Source organism: Notothenia rossii, assembly GCF_949606895.1.
Source record: "Notothenia rossii genome assembly, chromosome: 10".
Taxonomy (NCBI): Eukaryota; Metazoa; Chordata; class Actinopteri; order Perciformes; family Nototheniidae; genus Notothenia; species Notothenia rossii.
Window position 1 is genome coordinate 26,289,897 of NC_136908.1, and position 27,605 is coordinate 26,317,501.

General features: G+C 40.7%; 2 protein-coding genes across 3 annotated transcripts in view; one reads left to right on the forward strand and one right to left on the reverse strand.

Annotated features, from left to right (window-relative positions):
* Positions 1 to 23,969, forward strand: eppk1 (epiplakin 1). Of its 2 annotated transcripts, XM_079655968.1 has the most exons (3): positions 1 to 104; positions 5,851 to 5,957; positions 7,136 to 23,969. In XM_079655968.1, the coding sequence occupies exon 3, from the start codon at positions 7,150 to 7,152 to the stop codon at positions 23,047 to 23,049; it is 15,900 nt and encodes a 5,299-aa protein (XP_079512094.1). In that variant the 5' UTR covers positions 1 to 104; positions 5,851 to 5,957; positions 7,136 to 7,149; the 3' UTR covers positions 23,050 to 23,969. The 2 variants fall into 2 exon arrangements, with proteins under 2 accessions (XP_079512094.1, XP_079512095.1); XM_079655969.1 differs by lacking the exon at positions 1 to 104 and having other exon boundaries at positions 3,229 to 5,957.
* Positions 23,958 to 27,605, reverse strand: part of fbxl6 (F-box and leucine-rich repeat protein 6) — a 7,689-nt gene continuing 4,041 nt past the window's right edge. The window contains exons 6-10 of the mRNA XM_079655989.1: positions 27,378 to 27,485; positions 27,147 to 27,260; positions 26,610 to 26,841; positions 24,589 to 24,832; positions 23,958 to 24,397 (exon numbers count right to left, since the gene is read on the reverse strand). Coding sequence (XP_079512115.1) covers positions 24,271 to 24,397; positions 24,589 to 24,832; positions 26,610 to 26,841; positions 27,147 to 27,260; positions 27,378 to 27,485 — 825 coding nt within the window. The 3' untranslated portion in view covers positions 23,958 to 24,270. The remainder of the gene's footprint in view (positions 24,398 to 24,588; positions 24,833 to 26,609; positions 26,842 to 27,146; positions 27,261 to 27,377; positions 27,486 to 27,605) is intronic.

Genomic DNA, 27,605 nt, shown 5'->3' on the forward strand with positions numbered 1-27,605 from the left:
AGCACTGAGAACTGCTCTGAGATGTTTGGAGCTCCTCCAAACATCAGTGACTCTCACACCGGCATACATTGACTAACCACAGTGAGACTTTCTACACAAATCAGGTAAGAGCAGCCTTATTTATCTTAATGTTTGGGGATTTAAACTTCAATCATTTATTTGTTTCTAAAGAAATAATCAGTCTCTATAAGAAAAGGCTCTTTCTAGGTAGTGGAAGTGTTGTTAATCCAAAGTAAAACCACTTTTTAAACTGCAGCTTAGTTTTTTTAGAGTGGGACTGAGATAGTGTTGAAATTGCTGATGTCAGCCAACACCCTTCTGATAAAATGGGAAAGCAAACATTCCTCACTGATTACCACACTTCCACATTCCTGTTTGGGTAACCGGTGTGCTTAATTTTCTTCCATTTTATACTATGTTTTTTATTTTGTTTGTTTTAAATTTTGTTTGTAAGTTTTGTTTTATTGTGTCTTAATTATGTTCTGGTGCTTTTATGACATGTGGCTTGTGTGTTCATTGATCAATTATGTTGACGTCTTATTGTTTTGTCAAGCACTTTGTGACTTTGTCTGTGAAAAGCGCTTTATAAATAAACTTTACTTACTTACTTGTTATAATAATCTTTTAACACAAGGAAAACCTGAATATCCCCGTTAATGCTTATCTGAACATTGTGTCTTTATTATTAATCCGGCATTTTTCACAGACACAGAAACTTTTATGCAACAAGTGATACTCCATTGCCTCACACATTCCTATTTTTCCTTGTCAAGAATGCAATAAGAAAGATTGAGTGTCTATAGTCGTGATGCAACAGGCCATGCAGACATTGTGTCCTTCAAAGGTGAAAACACATTTGCAGTGGATTGTTAATCTTGTTCTACTCCGAACATCTTAAGACAGATTCTTGCCTCAGTTGAAGATAAAGTTAATGCCCTACAGCCTACAGTATATAACTCATTCAGACAAGTAGGAGTAACATGGTTTCACTTTTTACTCTAAATACATTTCATATAATAAGCCTTACATACAATTTTACATATTGTAATACTGGAATATGAGGTATCTTTTCAAAGGTCATCTATGTTATGAACCACCTAATATGTGAAAGGCATCTGTATGTTCATTACAAGCATAAAAATAATGAACACAAATGTAGTTATTATTAAAATCAGAGCTGCAACGATTATCTGACTTGTTGATTTACAATTGTATTGACAATCATTTGACAGATGAATTAGGATATTGTAAAGTTAAATAAAATAGAGTTATATAAAAAGTCCTAGATTCCTTAAGATATCATATCAGGCGCTCAGACAATAATTATTGTGATGGTCACTTTCCCGCAGTTTTACAGTTTTACTCATGGGCACAAATATCTTCTATTTAGACAGATTGTCCTGGCTAAATTTAAGCTAAAGTTAGAAGCCCTATAACTCAAGCAGACGAGGAGGTCATAATCAAATAAATCATCTAGATAATACATAGATAACAGATATTGAGGTGTAACTACTTGCTTGTACAATCTAATGTAATCTGAAACACATGTCTACTTGTTTGTTTTTGCCGACACTGTTACAGAGGTGGTAATTAAATCTTATGTTTTAGCCCTGTGGCGTTGTAGTTGGACTGCATTCTATTGAGGAGTTTCTTTAATATTATGCACCCACCTTCAAGTGTCTTAATATGAATAACAAAATAAAGGATGCAGTGTGTGCTCAATATCAACTGTATATAACATTTACACCTCTCAAATGTCAATAAAAGTGGACCAGTTTATGTTTCTGAGACAGAGTTCCCGCTTATTCAACACAGCATTAACTTTATTGTCACTATCTCCTCTGTGGTGTGAAAGTTAAGTACAATAGGCACATTATTACCAGTGAAGCTACAGTATCTTCACATACTTCAGGCAGGTGGAGCATCACGATATGATAAGCAAACAGCATGGTGCAATAAATGTAAAGTAAATGTTCAACATCTAATTCAAACATTTACAAAGTAGGACACGGCCTCAAATAGCACATTCAGCAGCACTGCAGGACAGCTGTTGTCATACAATACACAGCCTGTGTTTCAGCATGTTGAAAAAAGTACACACCTTTAGTCTACTGAGACATGACAGGAGTACCACTTTTTACTCGCTTAAGGTGCGTGAATGGGGATTAACATGTCATGCGGAAAAGCTAATTTTGTTGACTTTCTGACACAATTTGCACAGTAAGTAACATGGAAGTGATTATAAAGAGAATGGAGCCTTGTCTAGAGTTACCCTCTCTGTTGTGTATTGCAACAGTTAGCAGGTTTGTGAAGGCCATGACCAAGTTCCTTCCACACCTTGTTTTCTTAGAGTGTGTTTTCAATCCTCCTGAAGGCAATGACATCATGTGCACAGCGCCTGAGCCACAAATCTATCAACAGAAGGTGTGGGAAATAATTTTATGCAAATCAAATTCACTTGTTTGAATGATGTAATTTGCATCAGTGAAACTGTTAGAACTTGAATATTTCGGTATGGTCATTGTCAGTCTGGTACTGTATCGTCTCTTTCACATTTAATTCAAAGCTTTATAAGATCTAGAACACTAAAACGCTAAAATACATTGCACTATTGTTAAGTTTTGTAGTGTTGGATATTTTTCAAACCTCACTGGCTCTCTGCCTGTTTAAATCTTGACCTTTCCCTCCCACACACTCCCACTTTCCCTCCTTTTTTTGGGACATTTATACATTGTTTTTACTGTTTTTATTTAATGTGTTATTTCTAGTTGTTGAATGTGATCTGGTATTTGATTGCATTCCTGTTTTCTTTGGTTTTCTTGGTTTGTGAAGCCACAATAGTTTTGAAATACTATTATTATTAATATTTCCCAAATGTTATAAATACGGTCAATCTTTTCCCCTCATCACCCGGTGTATCATAACATGCAATGCGTCCATTTTTCTCTTTCAGCAATGTATCAATCTATTCTAAAAAACAAATATTATCCCCAACTCTGCAGTTCCCCATCTTAAAGGAGCATTTGAGCGTCTTTCAAGTCATTGTTCCTGTTTACATTCACTACTCTTATTATACTTGTGTCAGCTGCAGCAGGCATGCATTTTAAGAAAAAAGGTTAACCTCTTTACACTGCCAGAACCAAACAGCAGACAGACACAGTTAGAGACAAGCTGCTGAATATAGTGGAGCATTTTACAGTTAAAGAGACATTTACTTCACAAGGCGGTAGGGGGGAAAAAACGGTTACAATGAGTGTGAACATTGGTAATTTTAATGATTGGGAGGGTAAGTAATTGCAGTGTGTCACAAACATTTCTGAGCCTTATCATAACACAGGGCATTTGGCTGGACCAGTTCTGAAGCATGACGTGTTGGCATGCCAAAGCAAATACATGATTATTGTGAAACAAGTTCATGAATTGGCACAGTTTCTTTCTGATTCCAATATGACGAAATGGGAAGAAAATTCCTAATGCAATATCTATTTCCCATGCACCATGTAGCCTACTAATGTAGGGATTAGGTTTGAAGAAGGGTGGATTATGTATTCAGAAAAAAATACTTTCAATAAATTGTAAGGTATGTAGAATAAAGAACTCCATTTGACTGTCATTACAGGTACAGTTACCTCTATTAGGTTTTATTAAACATATTTTCAAGTGTTTAAGAATACCTAAATTCATATTTAGATTTATGTTTCTGCATACATTACTTTTTATATATTCACAAGATGATGTCTGTACCATCAAACTAGATATACTATTGATGGCATAAAAACATTCTTTGTTGCTTAAATCCGGGGTTCCCAACCTTTATTGTGCCAAGGATCGGCAGATACATAAAAAAAACATTGCGGACCGGTTGTCAATTTTAACTGATTTTAAAATGTACTCACCAGCAGTTAGCAACAGAGACTAATTGTATGTAACAGCCTGAACAAATACTAGAACAATATGCATCCAAAACATATTAACAACGTTTAAAAAAAAAGAAGACGTCATTCAGTTTTCAAACCAAAACGGGAAAACAGATAAATCAACGTTTTAGTTTTGTTTGTATGATTTACGGATAATCCAATGAATGCTGGGGAAACGAGGAGAAGGCGCATTATGAAGGAGACGTCCGGTGGCCAGGGTGTGTGTGTGTGTGTGTGTGTGTGTGTGTGTGTGTGTGTGTGTGTGTGTGTGTGTGTGTGTGTGTGTGTGTGTGTGTGTGTGTGTGTGTGTGTGTGTGTGTGTGTGTGTGGGTGTTTGTGTGGGTGTGCGTCTGTGGGTGTGGGTGTGTGGGTGTTTGTGTTTTATCTGATCCGGATGGTTACTAATTCCTTTTCTTTATGGCGGTCATTTTTGACCGGGAACATCATGGGTGTTATTAAGTTGACTGAATCATCCAAAATTCAATGACAGTGGTGATCAGCAATTTTATATGTTCAAATTTCCACTGTGAAGGATATCATAAAGCCTTAATGCAATCGAATGTAAAACAAAAAAGTCATGATTGATGAAAGTAGTAAATCGGTCAGATTTGACCCGAAGGCAACAGGAGGGTTAAACTGTTCTGAAGAAGGTAAACACAGTAAAGGCAGTGCGTAAAAAGGCACAGCTCTCTGCCTCCTGATGCTGCAGCCATTGCGGCTAAAACATCTAATCACCGAGCTTCAAGCTGAGGATCTTGGGTAATCAGTTCAGTGGGTGTGTGGTGTGTATCGCAATAATGCTCAAAATGTCCCTTATAGGCCTACGTCTGTTTCCGGTGACTTTATTTACGGCTAAAAAGTCCAAGATTATAGAATTAAACAAATAAATAAAAACAAGGATAATAGTGTGTTATTGTTGAGTAAATAAGACTGTGTTATTTAGAAAAGAATAAAAAATTAGAAGGGAAAAAAAGATTTAAAAAAATACAGATTTCAGTATTCTGAGGCTCTGAGGCCCATTTATTTTCCTCAAAAACGGCAAAAAAAGTCAGACATTATACGGTTTAAAATAAAAACAATAATCGTGGCTTGGTATTGAGTAAGAACATGATTTTATTAACCCCACAGCTTCCGGTCTACCAAGACACGACCGGACAAAAATAAGTGGTGCACAGCTTCCGGTCTACCAAGACACGACCGGACAAAAATAAGTGGTGCAGGCACGAAACGTGGCGTATGCACGCAAAACTCGGCCTCAGATCTCAATGGGAATGGTTAGAGTATCATATGCACCCAAAATAAGACTTCTGCGTATCTATTGCACACATTTTCAATGTGTAAAGTCGTGTATTTTGTACGCAGACTGAAGAGAGTGGGTTGGTGCTCCTTTTCCTACTTGGCGCACCGGTAACTTTCTCGTGCAAACGGGAGGCTGAGACCTTAGGCTGAGCCGCCGAATCCCTCGGAACATCCTAAAAGCCATTTTCAACTGTTTTCTGGTGAAAGTTTAACTAGGCTGCTGGATGAAATAATATGACTGGTATAATTAAACATTATGATAAAATATTTGTATATATTTTTAATTCTGCAAATATTACGATAAACTCACAGCTATTTTGCGGCCCGGAAAGTAACACCTCCCCCGGCCCGGGGGTTGGGAACCCCTGGCTTAAATAATGTAATTTGTTGGCAAAAAAAACCACATTTATAGTGGACTGAGCACCACTATCCAATATCACCCTTGTTGTTATCAGGCACATTTACACATCAAGTGTGAGTGTGTGTATTTATTGAGTTGTGAGCAAGTAGCCTAGATAAACTGGGTAAACACAAAGGTACAATTTCAATACATGATAAAAAGACTAGGCTGATAACGAACATAGAGAGAGAGATTTGATGAGCAGAATGTTCATCACCTGCCTTATCTCAACAGGGACCGAGTTTCAAAGCTCTAACAGGTCGGAGTACCTTTGGCCTTCATCAGGAGCGGCCCGGAACCTCCGAGGAGCTGAGGCTGCAGACTGATAAGGAAACAAAAAGGTTAGGAAAAAAACTTGAACTAACCAACTTTTTCTTGCACAGTCTGGTGATTTAGAGGCTTTACTTTATTATGTTTAAACTTCATGGCCTTAACTCAATTACCAAATTTCACTTTCAGTATTTTGCTGCAATATATTAGATATTCAGATAAGGACCAATAGGCAAACATTAGTGTTAAGCCTTTTTGCATTCCCTGATATGTGTTAGCATTAAAAACAAACAGAAAACAACTAAAACAGCTGAAATTCTAAATTGAAAAAGAGAGCCACAGTAAACCCTCATGTTAATATGTTTAAAAATCATCACAGTTGAAGTAGTTGCAACTGTCTTCCCTTCATTTAGGAACTACTTTACTACAATTAATAAGGCCTTTATACCCTGCGACGTTCTTGAATTTTTTATCTTGGCTTCTTCTAAAGATTAAATAACTCACAGTATGAAAACACATTGGCCAAACAATTTGTGATTCAAAATCAAGCAAGGTTTTCATGTGATGAACTTGTGGACACCACAACATAACCAAGGAGAGTAGCCATGCAAGTCAAAAGAACAACATAATGCAAGAACAATTACAAATCATTTTCATTGATGGTTTGGTGAGATTTCATAGTAATATTAAGAGCAGCCCACAACTTTAAGTAAGATATGTACTGTATATAAGTGTGCCTTGTTGTCTACTAATAGAGGAACTGACTATGAGCCAGAAGTGTGAAATAAATCAATGTAAAGTTATCCTCTTAGCGCTTCATATTTAGAGAAAAATAATTTCACAAATGTAGATGCGGAAAACACTTAATCAAGTTCAGTAATGTTGAAACTGTTTTAAAAATGTAATAATAATACTTTGTGGTTATTGTAGAGGCTGTAGTAAGTGGTGCTGTTCAATTGTACTGAATTAAAAAGAAAGGGATTTTAAGAACTCCAAACGTATTTATACAAACGATGTATGTATTCACTATTATTATTATTATTATTATTATTATTATCATCAACAGCAACATGAACTACAGTCTCCAGAATTAACATAATGTATATCATAGGCTTGTACATTTAACAATGTAAAGACTTTCTTCATAGGAATTTCTGTAAACATTTGTAATGAACACAACAACTATATAACTCACAGAAAATGCATTCAAAATCCAAACCAATTACGTAACTGTTTCTGTGTTATACAGCTCTTGAGGCAAAGATGGACTCCAAGCAAAATGGCAACACACAAGTCCAGGCACCTGTGGGGGGCATCTTTTTGGAGAAAACAAAGGAGAAGATAACCATATATCAAGCCATGAAGAAACGTCTGCTTAAGCCAGGAACAGCATTAGCCCTGCTGGAAGCACAAGCAGCCACAGTAGGTATCGTAGACCCAATAAACAACAGAATACTTCCTGTTGTAGATGCTGTTAAGGAGGGAATAGTTGGACCAGAGATGAAAGAAAAGCTCCTCATAGCAGAGAAAGCTGTCAGCGGCTATGTAGACCCCTACACTAACCAAATGATATCTGTATTCCAAGCTATTCGAAAAGATTTAGTCCCAATAGAATATGGATTGAGGCTGCTGGAAGCACAGATTGCCACAAATGGCCTGTTTGACCCTGTTGAGAAGTCAACTATTTCAGTTGAATCAGCAATTCAAAAGGGCTACTATGAAAAAGGTTTGCTCAATGACCAGATGTCTGAGCTCAAAGTATTCTACAATCCAAGCTCACAAGAAAATCTAAACTACCAAAACCTCCTAGAAAAATGCACCGTGGAGCCTGACACAGGCCTGGTGCTCCTTCCTGTTTGCATCACTTTTAAAGGTCTGCGGAGAGGTATTTCCTCCACTGAACTTTTTGAGTCAAAGATCATTGACAAACAAACATATGATGACCTACAGAAGGGAAAGACTAACACACAGGATGTGATGTTGATGGAAACAGTGAAAGAATACCTGGAAGGCAAAGGCAGTATCGCAGGCATTGCTGTACTCTCTTCTAATCAGAGAATGAGCATTTATGAAGCCATGAAGAAAGGTATACTGATGCCTGGAACAGCACTTGTTCTACTGGAGGCACAAGCTGCAACTGGATTCGTGATTGATCCTGTAAAAAATAAAAAGTACACTGTGGATGAGGCCATCAAAAACAACGTTTTTGGTCCAGAATATCATGCAAAGCTGCGTTCTGCTGAGCGAGCAGTTACTGGCTACAAAGACCCATATTCAGGTGGAACTTTATCCCTGTTTCAAGCCATGTCAAAAGACCTCATGGTTAAGGAACATGGGATCCGCCTTCTTGAGGCGCAAATTGCTACAGGTGGAATAATAGATCCCATCAACAGTCACAGACTACCAACAGAATTGGCCTTCAAAAGAGGTTATTTTGATGAAAGAATGAACGCCATACTAGAGGATTCAGGGGATGACACAAAAGGTTTCTTTGACCCAAACACAAAAGATAATCTAACTTATCTTCAGCTGATGCAAAGGTGTGTCACTGATCCAATAACTGGACTGTGTCTCCTCCCTCTCCTCTCCAAGTCAGACTGCCTGAATTTGACCTTTATTGACTACCAAACTAAAATGACTTTCAAAGAGGAGAAGGTCAACGTGACATACGGGAAGTACATGGGAATGACAGTATCTCTGTGGGAACTCCTCATGTCAGAATACTTTGATGAACACCAGAGGCGAGACATCACTCAAAAGTTTAGAGAGGGGAAGCTCAATATCAAGATGGTTACCACAACAATTCTGGAAGTCATTGAAAAGTCTGTGAAAACAACAAACTGCGTCTTTGAAGGCATCAGAGAAACTGTTACAGCCAAACAGCTTGTGGACGCAGATATCATTAGTAAAGAGGTTATGGAGGATCTGAAAAAGGGAAAAACGTCAGTGAAGGAAGTGATGGCAGATGAAAGTGTAAATGTCTACCTACAGGGGAAAGACAGCATTGCAGGCATTTTGCTTCCTGATTCTCAAATCATGAGCATTTACCAGGCCAAACAAAAAGGGAAATTGATGCCAGGAACTGCTCTGATTCTACTGGAGGCACAAGCAGCAACCGGGTTCATCATTGACCCAATCGGAAACAGAAAGTTTTCAGTGGATGATGCAGTCAAAGCAAAGGTTGTGGGGCCTGATGTGTGTCAAAAGTTGCGCTCAGCAGAGAAAGCGGTCACTGGATACAAAAATCCATATGATGGCCGAATAATCTCATTGTTCCAAGCCATGCAAAATGATCTCATCGTCAAAGACCATGGAATTCGACTCTTGGAAGCACAAATTGCCACTGGTGGGATCATTGACCCAGTGAACAGCCATCGCATTCCTGTCCATGTGGCCTATAAGAAGGGATACTTCAATGAGGAAATTAACGAGATACTGGCTGACCCAAGTGACGACACCAAAGGATTCTTTGACCCCAACACCCATGAGAACCTGACATACTTGCAGCTCATGGCCAGATGTGTTAGAGATCCTAGTACAGGTCTTTTTCTCTTGCCACTCAAAAGCAAAAGCAACAGAATTAACATAGATGAAAATTTGAAGGAGACGTTCAAAGCAACAATAGTTACTGTTAAATATGGAAGGTTCAAAGACAAACACACAACACTTTGGGAACTTATCAATTCAGAGTATTTGACAGAGGACAAAAGACAGGAGCTTTTCAAGCTCTTCAAATCAAGGAAAATCCCGATCGAGCAACTGACTGTCACCATTTTAGAGATCATTGAGAGTAAGGAGATAAAACAGCAGGCAGGGCTGAACTTTACGAGTCTCAGAGGAGAGGTCTCTGTGGTGGATCTTTTGCAACTTGAAATAGTGAATGAAACAACTTACAACAGTTTGATTGATGGAACGATAAAAAACACTGATGTGATGAACATGGACAGTGTGAGAGATTACCTACATGGGAAAAGTTGTGTAGCTGGAGTGATACTGCAACCCTCCAATAAAAAGCTGAGCGTCTATGAGGCACAGAGAATCGGCATTCTCACACCTGGCACTGCCCTCTGCCTACTTGAAGCACAAGCGGCCACAGGGTTTATTGTTGATCCTTTGCAAAACAAGAAACTCACAGTAAAACAAGCTATCAGAGAAAAGTTGATTGGTCCACAGATGCATGAAAAGCTGTTGTCTGCAGAGAGGGCGGTCACTGGATACACAGATCCATACACTGGTCAAAAGATCTCTCTTTTCCAAGCTTTACAAAAGGATCTGATTGTCAAGCAGCATGGCCTCCGTTTACTTGAGGCCCAGATTGCTACAGGTGGTATCATTGATCCTTTGAAGTGTCTTCACTTACCTCTTGAGGTTGCATACAGGAAAGGGTATTTTGATGCAGAACTTAATAAGGCCCTAACAGATCCGACTGATGACACAAAAGGGTTTTTTGACCCAAAGACACAACATAATTTGACATACATGGAAATGCTAGGTAGATGTGTAAAAGATAAGGAAACAGGACTGTTTCTCCTGCCACTGACTGACAAGCCAAAAGCTACTGAGACAAAGGTAAAAATGTACACGGACACAGAGATAAAGCAAGAGCTTCAAAAGACAACAATGACCGTATCAGTAGGACACTACTCAGGAAAATCTGTGTCTCTCTGGGACTTGATTCACTCTGGGTACTTTACCGAGGATCAGCAGCTTGAATTCATTGAGAAGTACAGAGCAAGAAAGATTAGCACAGAAACCATAATTACATCAGTGATTTCCACCATTAATAAACTGGAGAAGAGCAAAACTTCCACGATGATAATGGGCCTGAGAAAACCGGTCTCTGCACAAAAACTACTAGATACTGATGTTATTGATGCAGACACATTCAAACAGGTGAATAAAGGAAAATTCACTCTTGAATCAGTTGTCCAACATGAACCTGTGAGAGGATACCTTAAGGGAACCGGAAGCATTGCTGGAATAAAAGTTCATCCATCTCAACAAGTAATGAGCATATATGAGGCAAAAAAGGAAGAACTGTTGACACCTGGCATTGCACTTCTACTGCTTGAGGCGCAGGCAGCAACAGGATGGATCATTGATCCTCTGAAAAACAAGAACTATGCTGTTGATGAGGCAGCAAAAGAAAAAATAATTGGACCAGATTTACATGAGCAACTTCTCTCAGCTGAAAGAGCTGTCACTGGCTACAAAGATCCATACACTGATGCAACAATATCACTGTTTGAAGCCATGGATAAACAGCTGATTCAAAAAAGTGATGGTATACGTCTTCTTGAGGCGCAGATGGCAACTGGAGGAATCATAGACCCAAATCAAAGTCACAGACTACCTGTTCATGTTGCTATCAAAAAGGGATATCTGGATGACGAAATCAGCAAAACTCTGTTGAACCCAGATGATGACGCAAAGGGATTTTTTGACCCAAACACTAAAGAGAAAATCTCTTACCATCAGCTGATAAAGCAATGCGAGAAAGATCCTGAAACTGGGCTACTTCTTCTACCCCTATACAAAGAGCAATCCCATGTATTTCACACTGATGAGCAAATAGAGCTTACACTCAAAAACAAAGCTATCATCATAAATGCAGGGAGATTTAAAGACAAAGAAGTGACATTGTGGGAAGTGTTACTCTCTGAATATATTTCGGAACAAAAAAGGGAGCAGCTCATACAACAATACAAGAAAGGAGCCACGAAAATAGAGGAGCTCATTGAAATACTCACTGTTATTGTTACAGAAGTTTCATCCAAAGAAAGAAAGTTTAAAGGACTTCGAAAGCAAGTTTCAGCCAGTGAGTTGTTTGAGTCTAAGATTATCTCAAAAGAGCTTTTCACACAGATAATACAAGGGGAAATAACCGAAGATAATGTTGACAAGATGGAATCGATTCAGAAATACCTCGGAGCTACAAACTGTATAGCAGGTGTCAGAATTGAATCTACAAAGAAAGTGATGAGCATCTACGAGGCCAAGACAAAACGCCTGCTGACCCCTGGGACATCTCTTATACTGCTTGAGGCACAAGCTGCCACTGGTTTTGTCATTGACCCAGTGAAAAACAAGAAACTCTCTGTAGAGGAAGCTGTGGCTCAAGGAGTGGTTGGCAGTGAGTGGAAAAAAAAACTGCTTTCAGCAGAAAGGGCAGTCACAGGATACATAGATCACTACACTGGAAACACAATTTCATTGTTCCAAGCCTTGAAAAAAGATCTTATTGTGAAAGATCATGGAATTCGTCTCCTTGAAGCCCAAATTGCCACTGGAGGCATAATTGACCCAGTGCACAGTCACAGAGTACCTGTACAGGTGGCATACACAAGAGGTTACTTTGATGAAGAAATGAACCAGATCCTGTCCGACCCTGATGATGACACCAAGGGCTTCTTTGATCCCAACACTCAAGAGAACCTCACATATCTTCAGCTGGTTGAGAGGTGTGTCACAGATCCCATTACAGGCCTTAGCTTACTGGTGATTGCACAGAAAGGAGAGTTTTATTTCTTTGTTGATGAGGCAACAAAACTCATTTTGAAATCTACAACCACAACCAAAGCGGGAGGAAAATACCAAAGAACAACAGTGTCTCTGTGGGATCTGCTCTACTCCAAATACATCACTGAGGAGAAGAGGAGAGAGCTTGTGCAACAGTACAAGTCTGGATCAATCACAAACGAACACTTCCTGAAAATAATACTGACAATCATTGAGCCGCAGACTACAACAATCTCCTCAATCGTCATGTGCCAACCACCAGAAAGACAAGTGGACAGCAGGACACAATCTAGTATCAAGACTACAGTCACAGAGACAACTGAAGTACAAAACTTCCATGGAATCAGAAAAGACGTCACAGCTAGGGAGTTGTTGGAATCACAAATCATCAATGAGGACCTTTACAACAAGCTTACAACTGGAAATGTCACAGTGACAGAAGTAAGTGTAATGGAGTCAGTGCGAAAGTACTTAGAGGGAACTAACAGTATTGCAGGAGTGTACCTGCAGTCCACCAAAGAGACCCTGAGTATCTATGAAGCCAAACGCAAAGGCCTGCTAACTCCTGGTACTACTCTTGTTCTACTTGAGGCTCAAGCTGCCACTGGCTTTGTCATTGACCCAGTGAAAAACAAGAAACTTTCAGTGGAAGAAGCTGTATCTCAAAGAGTGGTTGGCAGCGAATGGAAAAACAAACTGCTTTCAGCAGAAAGGGCAGTGACAGGATACAAAGATCCCTACACTGGAAACACAATTTCATTGTTCCAAGCCTTGAAAAAAGATCTTATTGTCAAAGATCATGGAATTCGTCTCCTTGAAGCCCAAATTGCCACTGGAGGCATAATTGACCCAGTGCACAGTCACAGAGTACCTGTACAGGTGGCATACACAAGAGGTTACTTTGATGAAGAAATGAACCAGATCCTGTCCGACCCTGATGATGACACCAAGGGCTTCTTTGATCCCAACACTCAAGAGAACCTCACATATCTTCAGCTGGTTGAGAGGTGTGTCACAGATCCCATTACAGGCCTTAGCTTACTGGTGATTGCACAGAAAGGAGAGTTGTATTTCTTTGTTGATGAGGCAACAAAACTCATTTTGAAATCTACAACCACAACCAAAGCGGGAGGAAAATACCAAAGAACAACAGTGTCTCTGTGGGATCTACTCTATTCCAAATACATCACTGAGGAGAAGAGGAGAGAGCTTGTGCAACAGTACAAGTCTGGATCAATCACAAACGAACACTTCCTGAAAATAATACTGACCATCATTGAGCCGCAGACTACAACAATCTCCTCAATCGTCATGTGCCAACCACCAGAAAGACAAGTGGACAGCAGCACACAATCTACAATCAAGACTACAGTCACAGAGACAACTGAAGTTCAAAACTTCCATGGAATCAGAAAAGACGTCACAGCTAGGGAGTTGTTTGAATCACAAATCATCAATGAGGACCTTTACAACAAGCTTACAACTGGAAATGTCACAGTGACAGAAGTAAGTGTAATGGAGTCAGTGCGAAAGTACTTAGAGGGAACTAACAGTATTGCAGGAGTGTACCTGCAGTCCACCAAAGAGACCCTGAGTATCTATGAAGCCAAACGCAAAGGCCTGCTAACTCCTGGTACTACTCTTGTTCTACTTGAGGCTCAAGCTGCCACTGGCTTTGTCATTGACCCAGTGAAAAACAAGAAACTTTCAGTGGAAGAAGCTGTATCTCAAAGAGTGGTTGGCAGCGAATGGAAAAACAAACTGCTTTCAGCAGAAAGGGCAGTGACAGGATACAAAGATCCCTACACTGGAAACACAATTTCCTTGTTCCAAGCCTTGAAAAAAGATCTTATTGTCAAAGATCATGGAATTCGTCTCCTTGAAGCCCAAATTGCCACTGGAGGCATAATTGACCCAGTGCACAGTCACAGAGTACCTGTACAGGTGGCATACACAAGAGGTTACTTTGATGAAGAAATGAACCAGATCCTGTCCGACCCTGATGATGACACCAAGGGCTTCTTTGATCCCAACACTCAAGAGAACCTCACATATCTTCAGCTGGTTGAGAGGTGTGTCACAGATCCCATTACAGGCCTTAGCTTACTGGTGATTGCACAGAAAGGAGAGTTGTATTTCTTTGTTGATGAGGCAACAAAACTCATTTTGAAATCAACAACCACAACCAAAGCGGGAGGAAAATACCAAAGAACAACAGTGTCTCTGTGGGATCTGCTCTACTCCAAACACATCACTGAGGAGAAGAGGAGAGAGCTTGTGCAACAGTACAAGTCTGGATCAATCACAAACGAACACTTCCTGAAAATAATACTGACAATCATTGAGCCGCAGACTACAACAATCTCCTCAATCGTCATGTGCCAACCACCAGAAAGACAAGTGGACAGCAGGACACAATCTAGTATCAAGACTACAGTCACAGAGACAACTGAAGTACAAAACTTCCATGGAATCAGAAAAGACGTCACAGCTAGGGAGTTGTTTGAATCACAAATCATCAATGAGGACCTTTACAACAAGCTTACAACTGGAAATGTCACAGTGACAGAAGTAAGTGTAATGGAGTCAGTGCGAAAGTACTTAGAGGGAACTAACAGTATTGCAGGAGTGTACCTGCAGTCCACCAAAGAGACCCTGAGTATCTATGAAGCCAAACGCAAAGGCCTGCTAACTCCTGGTACTACTCTTGTTCTACTTGAGGCTCAAGCTGCCACTGGCTTTGTCATTGACCCAGTGAAAAACAAGAAACTTTCAGTGGAAGAAGCTGTATCTCAAAGAGTGGTTGGCAGCGAATGGAAAAACAAACTGCTTTCAGCAGAAAGGGCAGTGACAGGATACAAAGATCCCTACACTGGAAACACAATTTCCTTGTTCCAAGCCTTGAAAAAAGATCTTATTGTCAAAGATCATGGAATTCGTCTCCTTGAAGCCCAAATTGCCACTGGAGGCATAATTGACCCAGTGCACAGTCACAGAGTACCTGTACAGGTGGCATACACAAGAGGTTACTTTGATGAAGAAATGAACCAGATCCTGTCCGACCCTAATGATGACACCAAGGGCTTCTTTGATCCCAACACTCAAGAGAACCTCACATATCTTCAGCTGGTTGAGAGGTGTGTCACAGATCCCATTACAGGCCTTAGCTTACTGGTGATTGCACAGAAAGGAGAGTTGTATTTCTTTGTTGATGAGGCAACAAAACTCATTTTGAAATCTACAACCACAACCAAAGCGGGAGGAAAATACCAAAGAACAACAGTGTCTCTGTGGGATCTGCTCTACTCCAAACACATCACTGAGGAGAAGAGGAGAGAGCTTGTGCAACAGTACAAGTCTGGATCAATCACAAACGAACACTTCCTGAAAATAATACTGACAATCATTGAGCCGCAGACTACAACAATCTCCTCAATCGTCATGTGCCAACCACCAGAAAGACAAGTGGACAGCAGGACACAATCTAGTATCAAGACTACAGTCACAGAGACAACTGAAGTTCAAAACTTCCATGGAATCAGAAAAGACGTCACAGCTAGGGAGTTGTTTGAATCACAAATCATCAATGAGGACCTTTACAACAAGCTTACAGCTGGAAATGTCACAGTGACAGAAGTAAGTGTAATGGAGTCAGTGCGAAAGTACTTAGAGGGAACTAACAGTATTGCAGGAGTGTACCTGCAGTCCACCAAAGAGACCCTGAGTATCTATGAAGCCAAACGCAAAGGCCTGCTAACTCCTGGTACTACTCTTGTTCTACTTGAGGCTCAAGCTGCCACTGGCTTTGTCATTGACCCAGTGAAAAACAAGAAACTTTCAGTGGAAGAAGCTGTATCTCAAAGAGTGGTTGGCAGCGAATGGAAAAACAAACTGCTTTCAGCAGAAAGGGCAGTGACAGGATACAAAGATCCCTACACTGGAAACACAATTTCCTTGTTCCAAGCCTTGAAAAAAGATCTTATTGTCAAAGATCATGGAATTCGTCTCCTTGAAGCCCAAATTGCCACTGGAGGCATAATTGACCCAGTGCACAGTCACAGAGTACCTGTACAGGTGGCATACACAAGAGGTTACTTTGATGAAGAAATGAACCAGATCCTGTCCGACCCTGATGATGACACCAAGGGCTTCTTTGATCCCAACACTCAAGAGAACCTCACATATCTTCAGCTGGTTGAGAGGTGTGTCACAGATCCCATTACAGGCCTTAGCTTACTGGTGATTGCACAGAAAGGAGAGTTGTATTTCTTTGTTGATGAGGCAACAAAACTCATTTTGAAATCAACAACCACAACCAAAGCGGGAGGAAAATACCAAAGAACAACAGTGTCTCTGTGGGATCTGCTCTACTCCAAACACATCACTGAGGAGAAGAGGAGAGAGCTTGTGCAACAGTACAAGTCTGGATCAATCACAAACGAACACTTCCTGAAAATAATACTGACAATCATTGAGCCGCAGACTACAACAATCTCCTCAATCGTCATGTGCCAACCACCAGAAAGACAAGTGGACAGCAGGACACAATCTAGTATCAAGACTACAGTCACAGAGACAACTGAAGTTCAAAACTTCCATGGAATCAGAAAAGACGTCACAGCTAGGGAGTTGTTTGAATCACAAATCATCAATGAGGACCTTTACAACAAGCTTACAGCTGGAAATGTCACAGTGACAGAAGTAAGTGTAATGGAGTCAGTGCGAAAGTACTTAGAGGGAACTAACAGTATTGCAGGAGTGTACCTGCAGTCCACCAAAGAGACCCTGAGTATCTATGAAGCCAAACGCAAAGGCCTGCTAACTCCTGGTACTACTCTTGTTCTACTTGAGGCTCAAGCTGCCACTGGCTTTGTCATTGACCCAGTGAAAAACAAGAAACTTTCAGTGGAAGAAGCTGTATCTCAAAGAGTGGTTGGCAGCGAATGGAAAAACAAACTGCTTTCAGCAGAAAGGGCAGTGACAGGATACAAAGATCCCTACACTGGAAACACAATTTCCTTGTTCCAAGCCTTGAAAAAAGATCTAATTGTCAAAGATCATGGAATTCGTCTCCTTGAAGCCCAAATTGCCACTGGAGGCATAATTGACCCAGTGCACAGTCACAGAGTACCTGTACAGGTGGCATACACAAGAGGTTACTTTGATGAAGAAATGAACCAGATCCTGTCCGACCCTGATGATGACACCAAGGGCTTCTTTGATCCCAACACTCAAGAGAACCTCACATATCTTCAGCTGGTTGAGAGGTGTGTCACAGATCCCATTACAGGCCTTAGCTTACTGGTGATTGCACAGAAAGGAGAGTTGTATTTCTTTGTTGATGAGGCAACAAAACTCATTTTGAAATCAACAACCACAACCAAAGCGGGAGGAAAATACCAAAGAACAACAGTGTCTCTGTGGGATCTGCTCTACTCCAAACACATCACTGAGGAGAAGAGGAGAGAGCTTGTGCAACAGTACAAGTCTGGATCAATCACAAACGAACACTTCCTGAAAATAATACTGACAATCATTGAGCCGCAGACTACAACAATCTCCTCAATCGTCATGTGCCAACCACCAGAAAGACAAGTGGACAGCAGGACACAATCTAGTATCAAGACTACAGTCACAGAGACAACTGAAGTACAAAACTTCCATGGAATCAGAAAAGACGTCACAGCTAGGGAGTTGTTTGAATCACAAATCATCAATGAGGACCTTTACAACAAGCTTACAGCTGGAAATGTCACAGTGACGGAAGTAAGTGTAATGGAGTCAGTGCGAAAGTACTTAGAGGGAACTAACAGTATTGCAGGAGTGTACCTGCAGTCCACCAAAGAGACCCTGAGTATCTATGAAGCCAAACGCAAAGGCCTGCTAACTCCTGGTACTACTCTTGTTCTACTTGAGGCTCAAGCTGCCACTGGCTTTGTCATTGACCCAGTGAAAAACAAGAAACTTTCAGTGGAAGAAGCTGTATCTCAAAGAGTGGTTGGCAGCGAATGGAAGAACAAACTGCTTTCAGCAGAAAGGGCAGTGACAGGATACAAAGATCCCTACACTGGAAACACAATTTCCTTGTTCCAAGCCTTGAAAAAAGATCTAATTGTCAAAGATCATGGAATTCGTCTCCTTGAAGCCCAAATTGCCACTGGAGGCATAATTGACCCAGTGCACAGTCACAGAGTACCTGTACAGGTGGCATACACAAGAGGTTACTTTGATGAAGAAATGAACCAGATCCTGTCCGACCCTGATGATGACACCAAGGGCTTCTTTGATCCCAACACTCAAGAGAACCTCACATATCTTCAGCTGGTTGAGAGGTGTGTCACAGATCCCATTACAGGCCTTAGCTTACTGGTGATTGCACAGAAAGGAGAGTTGTATTTCTTTGTTGATGAGGCAACAAAACTCATTTTGAAATCAACAACCACAACCAAAGCGGGAGGAAAATACCAAAGAACAACAGTGTCTCTGTGGGATCTGCTCTACTCCAAACACATCACTGAGGAGAAGAGGAGAGAGCTTGTGCAACAGTACAAGTCTGGATCAATCACAAACGAACACTTCCTGAAAATAATACTGACAATCATTGAGCCGCAGACTACAACAATCTCCTCAATCGTCATGTGCCAACCACCAGAAAGACAAGTGGACAGCAGGACACAATCTAGTATCAAGACTACAGTCACAGAGACAACTGAAGTACAAAACTTCCATGGAATCAGAAAAGACGTCACAGCTAGGGAGTTGTTTGAATCACAAATCATCAATGAGGACCTTTACAACAAGCTTACAACTGGAAATGTCACAGTGACAGAAGTAAGTGTAATGGAGTCAGTGCGAAAGTACTTAGAGGGAACTAACAGTATTGCAGGAGTGTACCTGCAGTCCACCAAAGAGACCCTGAGTATCTATGAAGCCAAACGCAAAGGCCTGCTAACTCCTGGTACTTCTCTTGTTCTACTTGAGGCTCAAGCTGCCACTGGCTTTGTCATTGACCCAGTGAAAAACAAGAAACTTTCAGTGGAAGAAGCTGTATCTCAAAGAGTGGTTGGCAGCGAATGGAAGAACAAACTGCTTTCAGCAGAAAGGGCAGTGACAGGATACAAAGATCCCTACACTGGAAACACAATTTCCTTATTCCAAGCCTTGAAAAAAGATCTTATTGTCAAAGATCATGGAATTCGTCTCCTTGAAGCCCAAATTGCCACTGGAGGCATAATTGACCCAGTGCACAGTCACAGAGTACCTGTACAGGTGGCATACACAAGAGGTTACTTTGATGAAGAAATGAACCAGATCCTGTCCGACCCTGATGATGACACCAAGGGCTTCTTTGATCCCAACACTCAAGAGAACCTCACATATCTTCAGCTGGTTGAGAGGTGTGTCACAGATCCCATTACAGGCCTTAGCTTACTGGTGATTGCACAGAAAGGAGAGTTGTATTTCTTTGTTGATGAGGCAACAAAACTCATTTTGAAATCAACAACCACAACCAAAGCGGGAGGAAAATACCAAAGAACAACAGTGTCTCTGTGGGATCTGCTCTACTCCAAACACATCACTGAGGAGAAGAGGAGAGAGCTTGTGCAACAGTACAAGTCTGGATCAATCACAAACGAACACTTCCTGAAAATAATACTGACAATCATTGAGCCGCAGACTACAACAATCTCCTCAATCGTCATGTGCCAACCACCAGAAAGACAAGTGGACAGCAGCACACAATCTACTATCAAGACTACAGTCCCAGAGACAACTGAAGTTCAAAACTTCCATGGAATCAGAAAAGACGTCACAGCTAGGGAGTTGTTTGAATCACAAATCATCAATGAGGACCTTTACAACAAGCTTACAGCTGGAAATGTCACAGTGACAGAAGTAAGTGTAATGGAGTCAGTGCGAAAGTACTTAGAGGGAACTAACAGTATTGCAGGAGTGTACCTGCAGTCCACCAAAGAGACCCTGAGTATCTATGAAGCCAAACGCAAAGGCCTGCTAACTCCTGGTACTACTCTTGTTCTACTTGAGGCTCAAGCTGCCACTGGCTTTGTCATTGACCCAGTGAAAAACAAGAAACTTTCAGTGGAAGAAGCTGTATCTCAAGGAGTGGTTGGCAGCGAATGGAAAAACAAACTGCTTTCAGCAGAAAGGGCAGTGACAGGATACAAAGATCCCTACACTGGAAACACAATTTCCTTGTTCCAAGCCTTGAAAAAAGATCTTATTGTCAAAGATCATGGAATTCGTCTCCTTGAAGCCCAAATTGCCACTGGAGGCATAATTGACCCAGTGCACAGTCACAGAGTACCTGTACAGGTGGCATACACAAGAGGTTACTTTGATGAAGAAATGAACCAGATCCTGTCCGACCCTGATGATGACACCAAGGGCTTCTTTGATCCCAACACTCAAGAGAACCTCACATATCTTCAGCTGGTTGAGAGGTGTGTCACAGATCCCATTACAGGCCTTAGCTTACTGGTGATTGCACAGAAAGGAGAGTTGTATTTCTTTGTTGATGAGGCAACAAAACTCATTTTGAAATCTACAACCACAACCAAAGCGGGAGGAAAATACCAAAGAACAACAGTGTCTCTGTGGGATCTGCTTTACTCCAAACACATCACTGAGGAGAAGAGGAGAGAGCTTGTGCAACAGTACAAGTCTGGATCAATCACAAACGAACACTTCCTGAAAATAATACTGACAATCATTGAGCCGCAGACTACAACAATCTCCTCAATCGTCATGTGCCAACCACCAGAAAGACAAGTGGACAGCAGGACACAATCTAGTATCAAGACTACAGTCACAGAGACAACTGAAGTACAAAACTTCCATGGAATCAGAAAAGACGTCACAGCTAGGGAGTTGTTTGAATCACAAATCATCAATGAGGACCTTTACAACAAGCTTACAACTGGAAATGTCACAGTGACAGAAGTAAGTGTAATGGAGTCAGTGCGAAAGTACTTAGAGGGAACTAACAGTATTGCAGGAGTGTACCTGCAGTCCACCAAAGAGACCCTGAGTATCTATGAAGCCAAACGCAAAGGCCTGCTAACTCCTGGTACTTCTCTTGTTCTACTTGAGGCTCAAGCTGCCACTGGCTTTGTCATTGACCCAGTGAAAAACAAGAAACTTTCAGTGGAAGAAGCTGTATCTCAAGGAGTGGTTGGCAGCGAATGGAAGAACAAACTGCTTTCAGCAGAAAGGGCAGTGACAGGATACAAAGATCCCTACACTGGAAACACAATTTCCTTGTTCCAAGCCTTGAAAAAAGATCTTATTGTCAAAGATCATGGAATTCGTCTCCTTGAAGCCCAAATTGCCACTGGAGGCATAATTGACCCAGTGCACAGTCACAGAGTACCTGTACAGGTGGCATACACAAGAGGTTACTTTGATGAAGAAATGAACCAGATCCTGTCCGACCCTGATGATGACACCAAGGGCTTCTTTGATCCCAACACTCAAGAGAACCTCACATATCTTCAGCTGGTTGAGAGGTGTGTCACAGATCCCATTACAGGCCTTAGCTTACTGGTGATTGCACAGAAAGGAGAGTTGTATTTCTTTGTTGATGAGGCAACAAAACTCATTTTGAAATCAACAACCACAACCAAAGCGGGAGGAAAATACCAAAGAACAACAGTGTCTCTGTGGGATCTGCTTTACTCCAAACACATCACTGAGGAGAAGAGGAGAGAGCTTGTGCAACAGTACAAGTCTGGATCAATCACAAACGAACACTTCCTGAAAATAATACTGACAATCATTGAGCCGCAGACTACAACAATCTCCTCAATCGTCATGTGCCAACCACCAGAAAGACAAGTGGACAGCAGGACACAATCTAGTATCAAGACTACAGTCACAGAGACAACTGAAGTACAAAACTTCCATGGAATCAGAAAAGACGTCACAGCTAGGGAGTTGTTTGAATCACAAATCATCAATGAGGACCTTTACATCAAGCTTACAACTGGAAATGTCACAGTGACAGAAGTAAGTGTAATGGAGTCAGTGCGAAAGTACTTAGAGGGAACTAACAGTATTGCAGGAGTGTACCTGCAGTCCACCAAAGAGACCCTGAGTATCTATGAAGCCAAACGCAAAGGCCTGCTAACTCCTGGTACTACTCTTGTTCTACTTGAGGCTCAAGCTGCCACTGGCTTTGTCATTGACCCAGTGAAAAACAAGAAACTTTCAGTGGAAGAAGCTGTATCTCAAAGAGTGGTTGGCAGCGAATGGAAGAACAAACTGCTTTCAGCAGAAAGGGCAGTGACAGGATACAAAGATCCCTACACTGGAAACACAATTTCCTTGTTCCAAGCCTTGAAAAAAGATCTTATTGTCAAAGATCATGGAATTCGTCTCCTTGAAGCCCAAATTGCCACTGGAGGCATAATTGACCCAGTGCACAGTCACAGAGTACCTGTACAGGTGGCATACACAAGAGGTTACTTTGATGAAGAAATGAACCAGATCCTGTCCGACCCTGATGATGACACCAAGGGCTTCTTTGATCCCAACACTCAAGAGAACCTCACATATCTTCAGCTGGTTGAGAGGTGTGTCACAGATCCCATTACAGGCCTCAGTTTACTATCATTGAAAAAGTGAATGAAACCAAAGCTTTCTTCATGCATTTTATTTTCTGTTGTGCTTGCATTCTTAGATTTTTAATCAACAGAATTCAGGATCTTGAAACACGAGAGAAAAATACACGCATACTGTTGTTCTCCAACTACTGTTACTTGTAATGCTTCAGTTACAACTGCTTGTTGTGGAGTGTAGATTATTTGAACCAGCACCCACAAAACCAGTGACACTGACACAACTCCACTTTGGAATTTAGCCCCCCTCAAAATAAATCAACTTTGAGAAATGTTGAATTTAGTCGCCGTAAAACTCTATTAAACTGATTAAATCATCTCTTTTCTCAAAACATACATACAGATCTTACATAGATAAACACTTAAAATACAGCATATTGTTTTTAAATCTTTGTTTTCTGCATTCTTGGCTGTTACTGGGAAATAACATCGTAGATTTGCAATACTTTTTGGGGATTTTGTATTCTTCTGCACAGCACTTGGGTCTGGATGTTTTAGAGTGCTTAATAAATAAAGTTGGATTGGATTTGTGGGAATTATGAATTGTAGTATCGTATGTTGATGTGGGTAGATGGAGTTAAGCTTTGCCTATAGAAGCTAGACTTAGTTATGTTACCATTTAGAACACTTAATTACAAATTAAGTTATACTTTGCTTTCATTTGAAGTCAGCCCTGCTCTTTTTGTATTATTGTAAATTATGTTTTATTGATACCATTTCATTATATGACCAACTTAACAAATGAAATACTATATTTTTTTTCTTTTAAATATTTTGTCAGAACATCTTGACATTTTTGGAAGTTGATGTGTATTGAATAACACTTTCAAATTATTTCCTGATTGAAGAGTCCTCACATGTTGGACAACTCTTAAATCACCCATAATCATTTCTGTTCAATAACAATAAAGCAAATAAAATGAAAAACATTTGTTTTATTTCAAACAAGAGTGTGAAATATGTCTCTCAATTGGAAACACTTAAATGTATATCCGTAACAAATATGTGAATGCAGCAAGAAAGCATTTGGTCTTTCTGTAAATTAAGCTTAAAAGTGCAGCACCCTCTAGTGGAAGGACAGTATTACAAACTTTAAAGTGACATGTTAAAGTTTTCTATTTAATATCAGTTATTGACGACATTCCTTAAAAAACAATCCATGTTTTTAAGACATTGAAATAAGCCTTTCGGATTCTGATTTTTGAATCCCGAATAAATGTGACAACCACTACAGTTTGTCCAGCAGCTGGCGAATGTCTTCTTGGCCACGGTAAATTCTCTTTATTCCTCTTGGAAGATAGCGGCAGGATGAAAGGTTAAGGTACCTAAGAGCCGTTGTTTGGCCGATGACTGGCCTGCAAAATAAAGCAAAGACACCAATTTATTTTTGTGAAACCCTTGGAAAGATAATGAAAATGCTAAATCTGCAATACTCAAGATTTACAAATGTCATGCTGGATTCATGATCAGTTCTGATGATGTGATTGTCAAACGTTTATTTGATTAATGGGACTGGTAGAGTCAAGAAAAACTATACATTAAGTACCTGAGGGCAGGTGGTGTGATCCTGGTCCCACTCAGGTTCAGTGAATGGAGGGTATCTGCCTCCGAGGCCTGAGCGAGGTGACTCATGGCTATCTCCAGGTCCTCCTCGGAGAAGAGCTGATTTGCAATGTCAAGCTGTTGCAGTGTTCGACTCCATTTCTGGGTGACCATGTGAAGCTCCTTCTTCGGTGATGATAACCCAACATTGCTGCAGAAATACTGTCCCCAGAACAGACACTCCAGTTCTGCCAAATCACAGCAAAAATAAAAGGAGTATTAATTAATAAATTGGGTTTTTAATGACACTCAGATCTGATATTAAGAACACAGCAGGCTATTTTATTAGGAACTTAAAAATAATAAACATTCCATTGTAAATGTGCTTAAAGATAAGTATAAAAAAAGGGGTATTTCATCTCATCAATAATAGTTCAAGACATTGTGGATTTCACATGAAAAGACCAGCCTATCATAATTAGTTCCCAATGTAAATCTTGCTTAAAGCTATTTGAGTTATTATGTTCCTGTAGTGTGTTATATAGGTTTTTTCTGCATGTAAATTATCTGCAAAGGTTAAAGTCCCTGTGTTCCCTCCAGATGGAGTTTCCCCCCGGCCCCTGCCTGAAATTTCTCCATTGGTCTTGTTTACTCCGGTAACATAATGACATTACTATGTAACACTAGCGCTTCTGTTGGCTATATAGCACTCTAACACATTGTACTTGATAAGCTAAGAGGCGGGACATCTCTAAGCGGTTGACCAATCACAACAGAGCCGGCCAGCTAACAAATCAGAGCAGACTGGGCTCAGAGGCCTGTACTACGAAGCTGGATTTTCGCTTAGCAAGCTTACTTCAGGGAAAACTTAATTTTCGGTCCTACGACGCTGGTTCACTTCTTAGCGGGCTAGATCTCCATGGTAACTTATGCTGAACGGCTAGCCTGCTCCGGAGCAGGTTAGGTTGCAGGCTAAGAGATCAACTCAGTGAAAGCAGCACCTGCTGACCAATCAGAGCTCAGTGTGCAGACTTTAAAGCTATCAAGTATCAAGTCATATTACAGGAGAAAGGAAATACTGTTTAAACGGCCGTTGCAGGAAAGACGGCCGGCAAAAATCACTGACTGTGTGAACGTGAACATTAATAGAATATATCACCTCCTATCTTCAAAGCAATCTCACTATCTTAACATTAGCGTTAAGAAAGCTTACTTAAATATCTGCCACAACATAAGTAACCAGATCAAAGTAACATGACTTACAGTCCGCGGCACTGTGAGTGCAGACGTCGATGTGTCCCATTATCCTTCATATCACATCATAATGTATCATATATTTCCTTATCCGAGTCAGCTTCTTGAGCCGTATCTGGACGTGCAACACTCACAGTGTCACATACTGTATGCAGAAGTATTATTTTAAGCAACACATTAAGTTGACGAAACACTCGAGTCAAATGTAATTAAAGTCAGATCATGTCTTAGATGGGGAAGTGATACCATAAACCTGTTAATGTACGCATTCAAACACTTTGTCTTTTACCAGCTGTATTCACCTTGCAGGTGCAGCTATGTGGCTTTTATCCTGGATAAAGTGTTTAAGTCATGGATGTTTAAAGTTTAACTTCTTCATATGTCTAATATTATAGTTGACTTTTCATTCAGGAAGTATGACGCTGCGCTGTCAGTGCGCTTCTCCATGTTTGTGATTGGTCGAATGCTCCAAATACCACCCCTTTCATGTGAACGCGCACCTAACTAGATAGGACACGGCTGGCTTGAGCGATCCATTTGATAACCCGCGTCGTAGGACCGCTTAGCGAGAGCGCGTATGTTTTGGATTAGGCCAACCGGCTAACTCAAACATATCCAGCTTAGGTTGAACCAGCTTCGTAGTACAGGCCTCTGGTTTCAGACAGAGGGTGAAAAGAGGTGCTGCAGCACAGACAGTATGAGAACAATAAAGAGCTTTTTGTAACGCCAAATCAACAAATAAACTAAATGTATCACATGAGTTAAGCGTACCAAGACAGGGTAGTGATGAGAGACCGGATGGTGTGATTCGTGAACAGCCTCGCAGGTCCAGCACCCGCAGCCTGGTGGAGCCAAACAGGATGTCCCACAAATCTTTATCAGTCATGTAGGAATAAGAGGTGGTTGCGATACACAGCTCCTCCAGTAACGGGAAGCCTAATGTAGAATCTGCACTATTACGCATCGTCTTATGCAGGGGCCTCACATTCAGCATCCGGAAGGTCTGATAGGAATTACAATAAAAGTGCAAGTTTCATGGGTAAACAATGTAAACACATATGGTATACTAATGTAATGTAATGGTATACTCATTTATTGTTCAGTGGCAGGTAGCAAAGAGAGTGAAACATGTATCGCTAACAAGCGGCTAAAATGTAAAACTGAACTTGCAAATAACAATTATTCCAATGGATTAATCAGCCGATTATTTCCTCCATAAATCATGCTGATTTTAAAATGTCATAAAATAGTGACGATTTCTGTATTGTCTGACCAGCAGTCCAAAACTGCTTTAGGTTATTTTCTTACCTTGAGTTTAGGGCATGCCATGTGTAGTGCGTGGATGAAAACAGGAAGTTCACAATCTTTACTGTCTAGCTTTGTGTTGACCTCCAACAACTCCAAATCAGGACAGCTCCCCTTCTGAAATAACAAATCCAATATGTTGAGAGTAACAAGTGTATCTGCTCTCCATGGCTTCAGGTCTATGTGTATTGCATACACTCAAACAACATAGCTGGAAGGCTAGGTGTGACTTACGGTGATCGCTGACAGAAGTCTGTCATTCTTTATACCATGAGTGAACAGAATCTGCTTGATCTGGCTCCCATGATTTTCAAGATACTCCAGGAGCCCCTCAACCTGAAACTACAAAAAAAAGGTTTATTTAGATTTGAAGTCTCATGTTTTTCATATTTCACTCGGTCCTGTAGGTACACTTTCATAAATGTCTACAGTTGCATTCAAACTAAATCAGGCATTGTTATG

Coding starts and splice junctions, on each gene's coding strand:
- eppk1 (XM_079655968.1), top strand. CDS start 7,150: ATGGACTCCAAGCAAAATGGCAACACACAAGTCCAGGCACCTGTGGGG.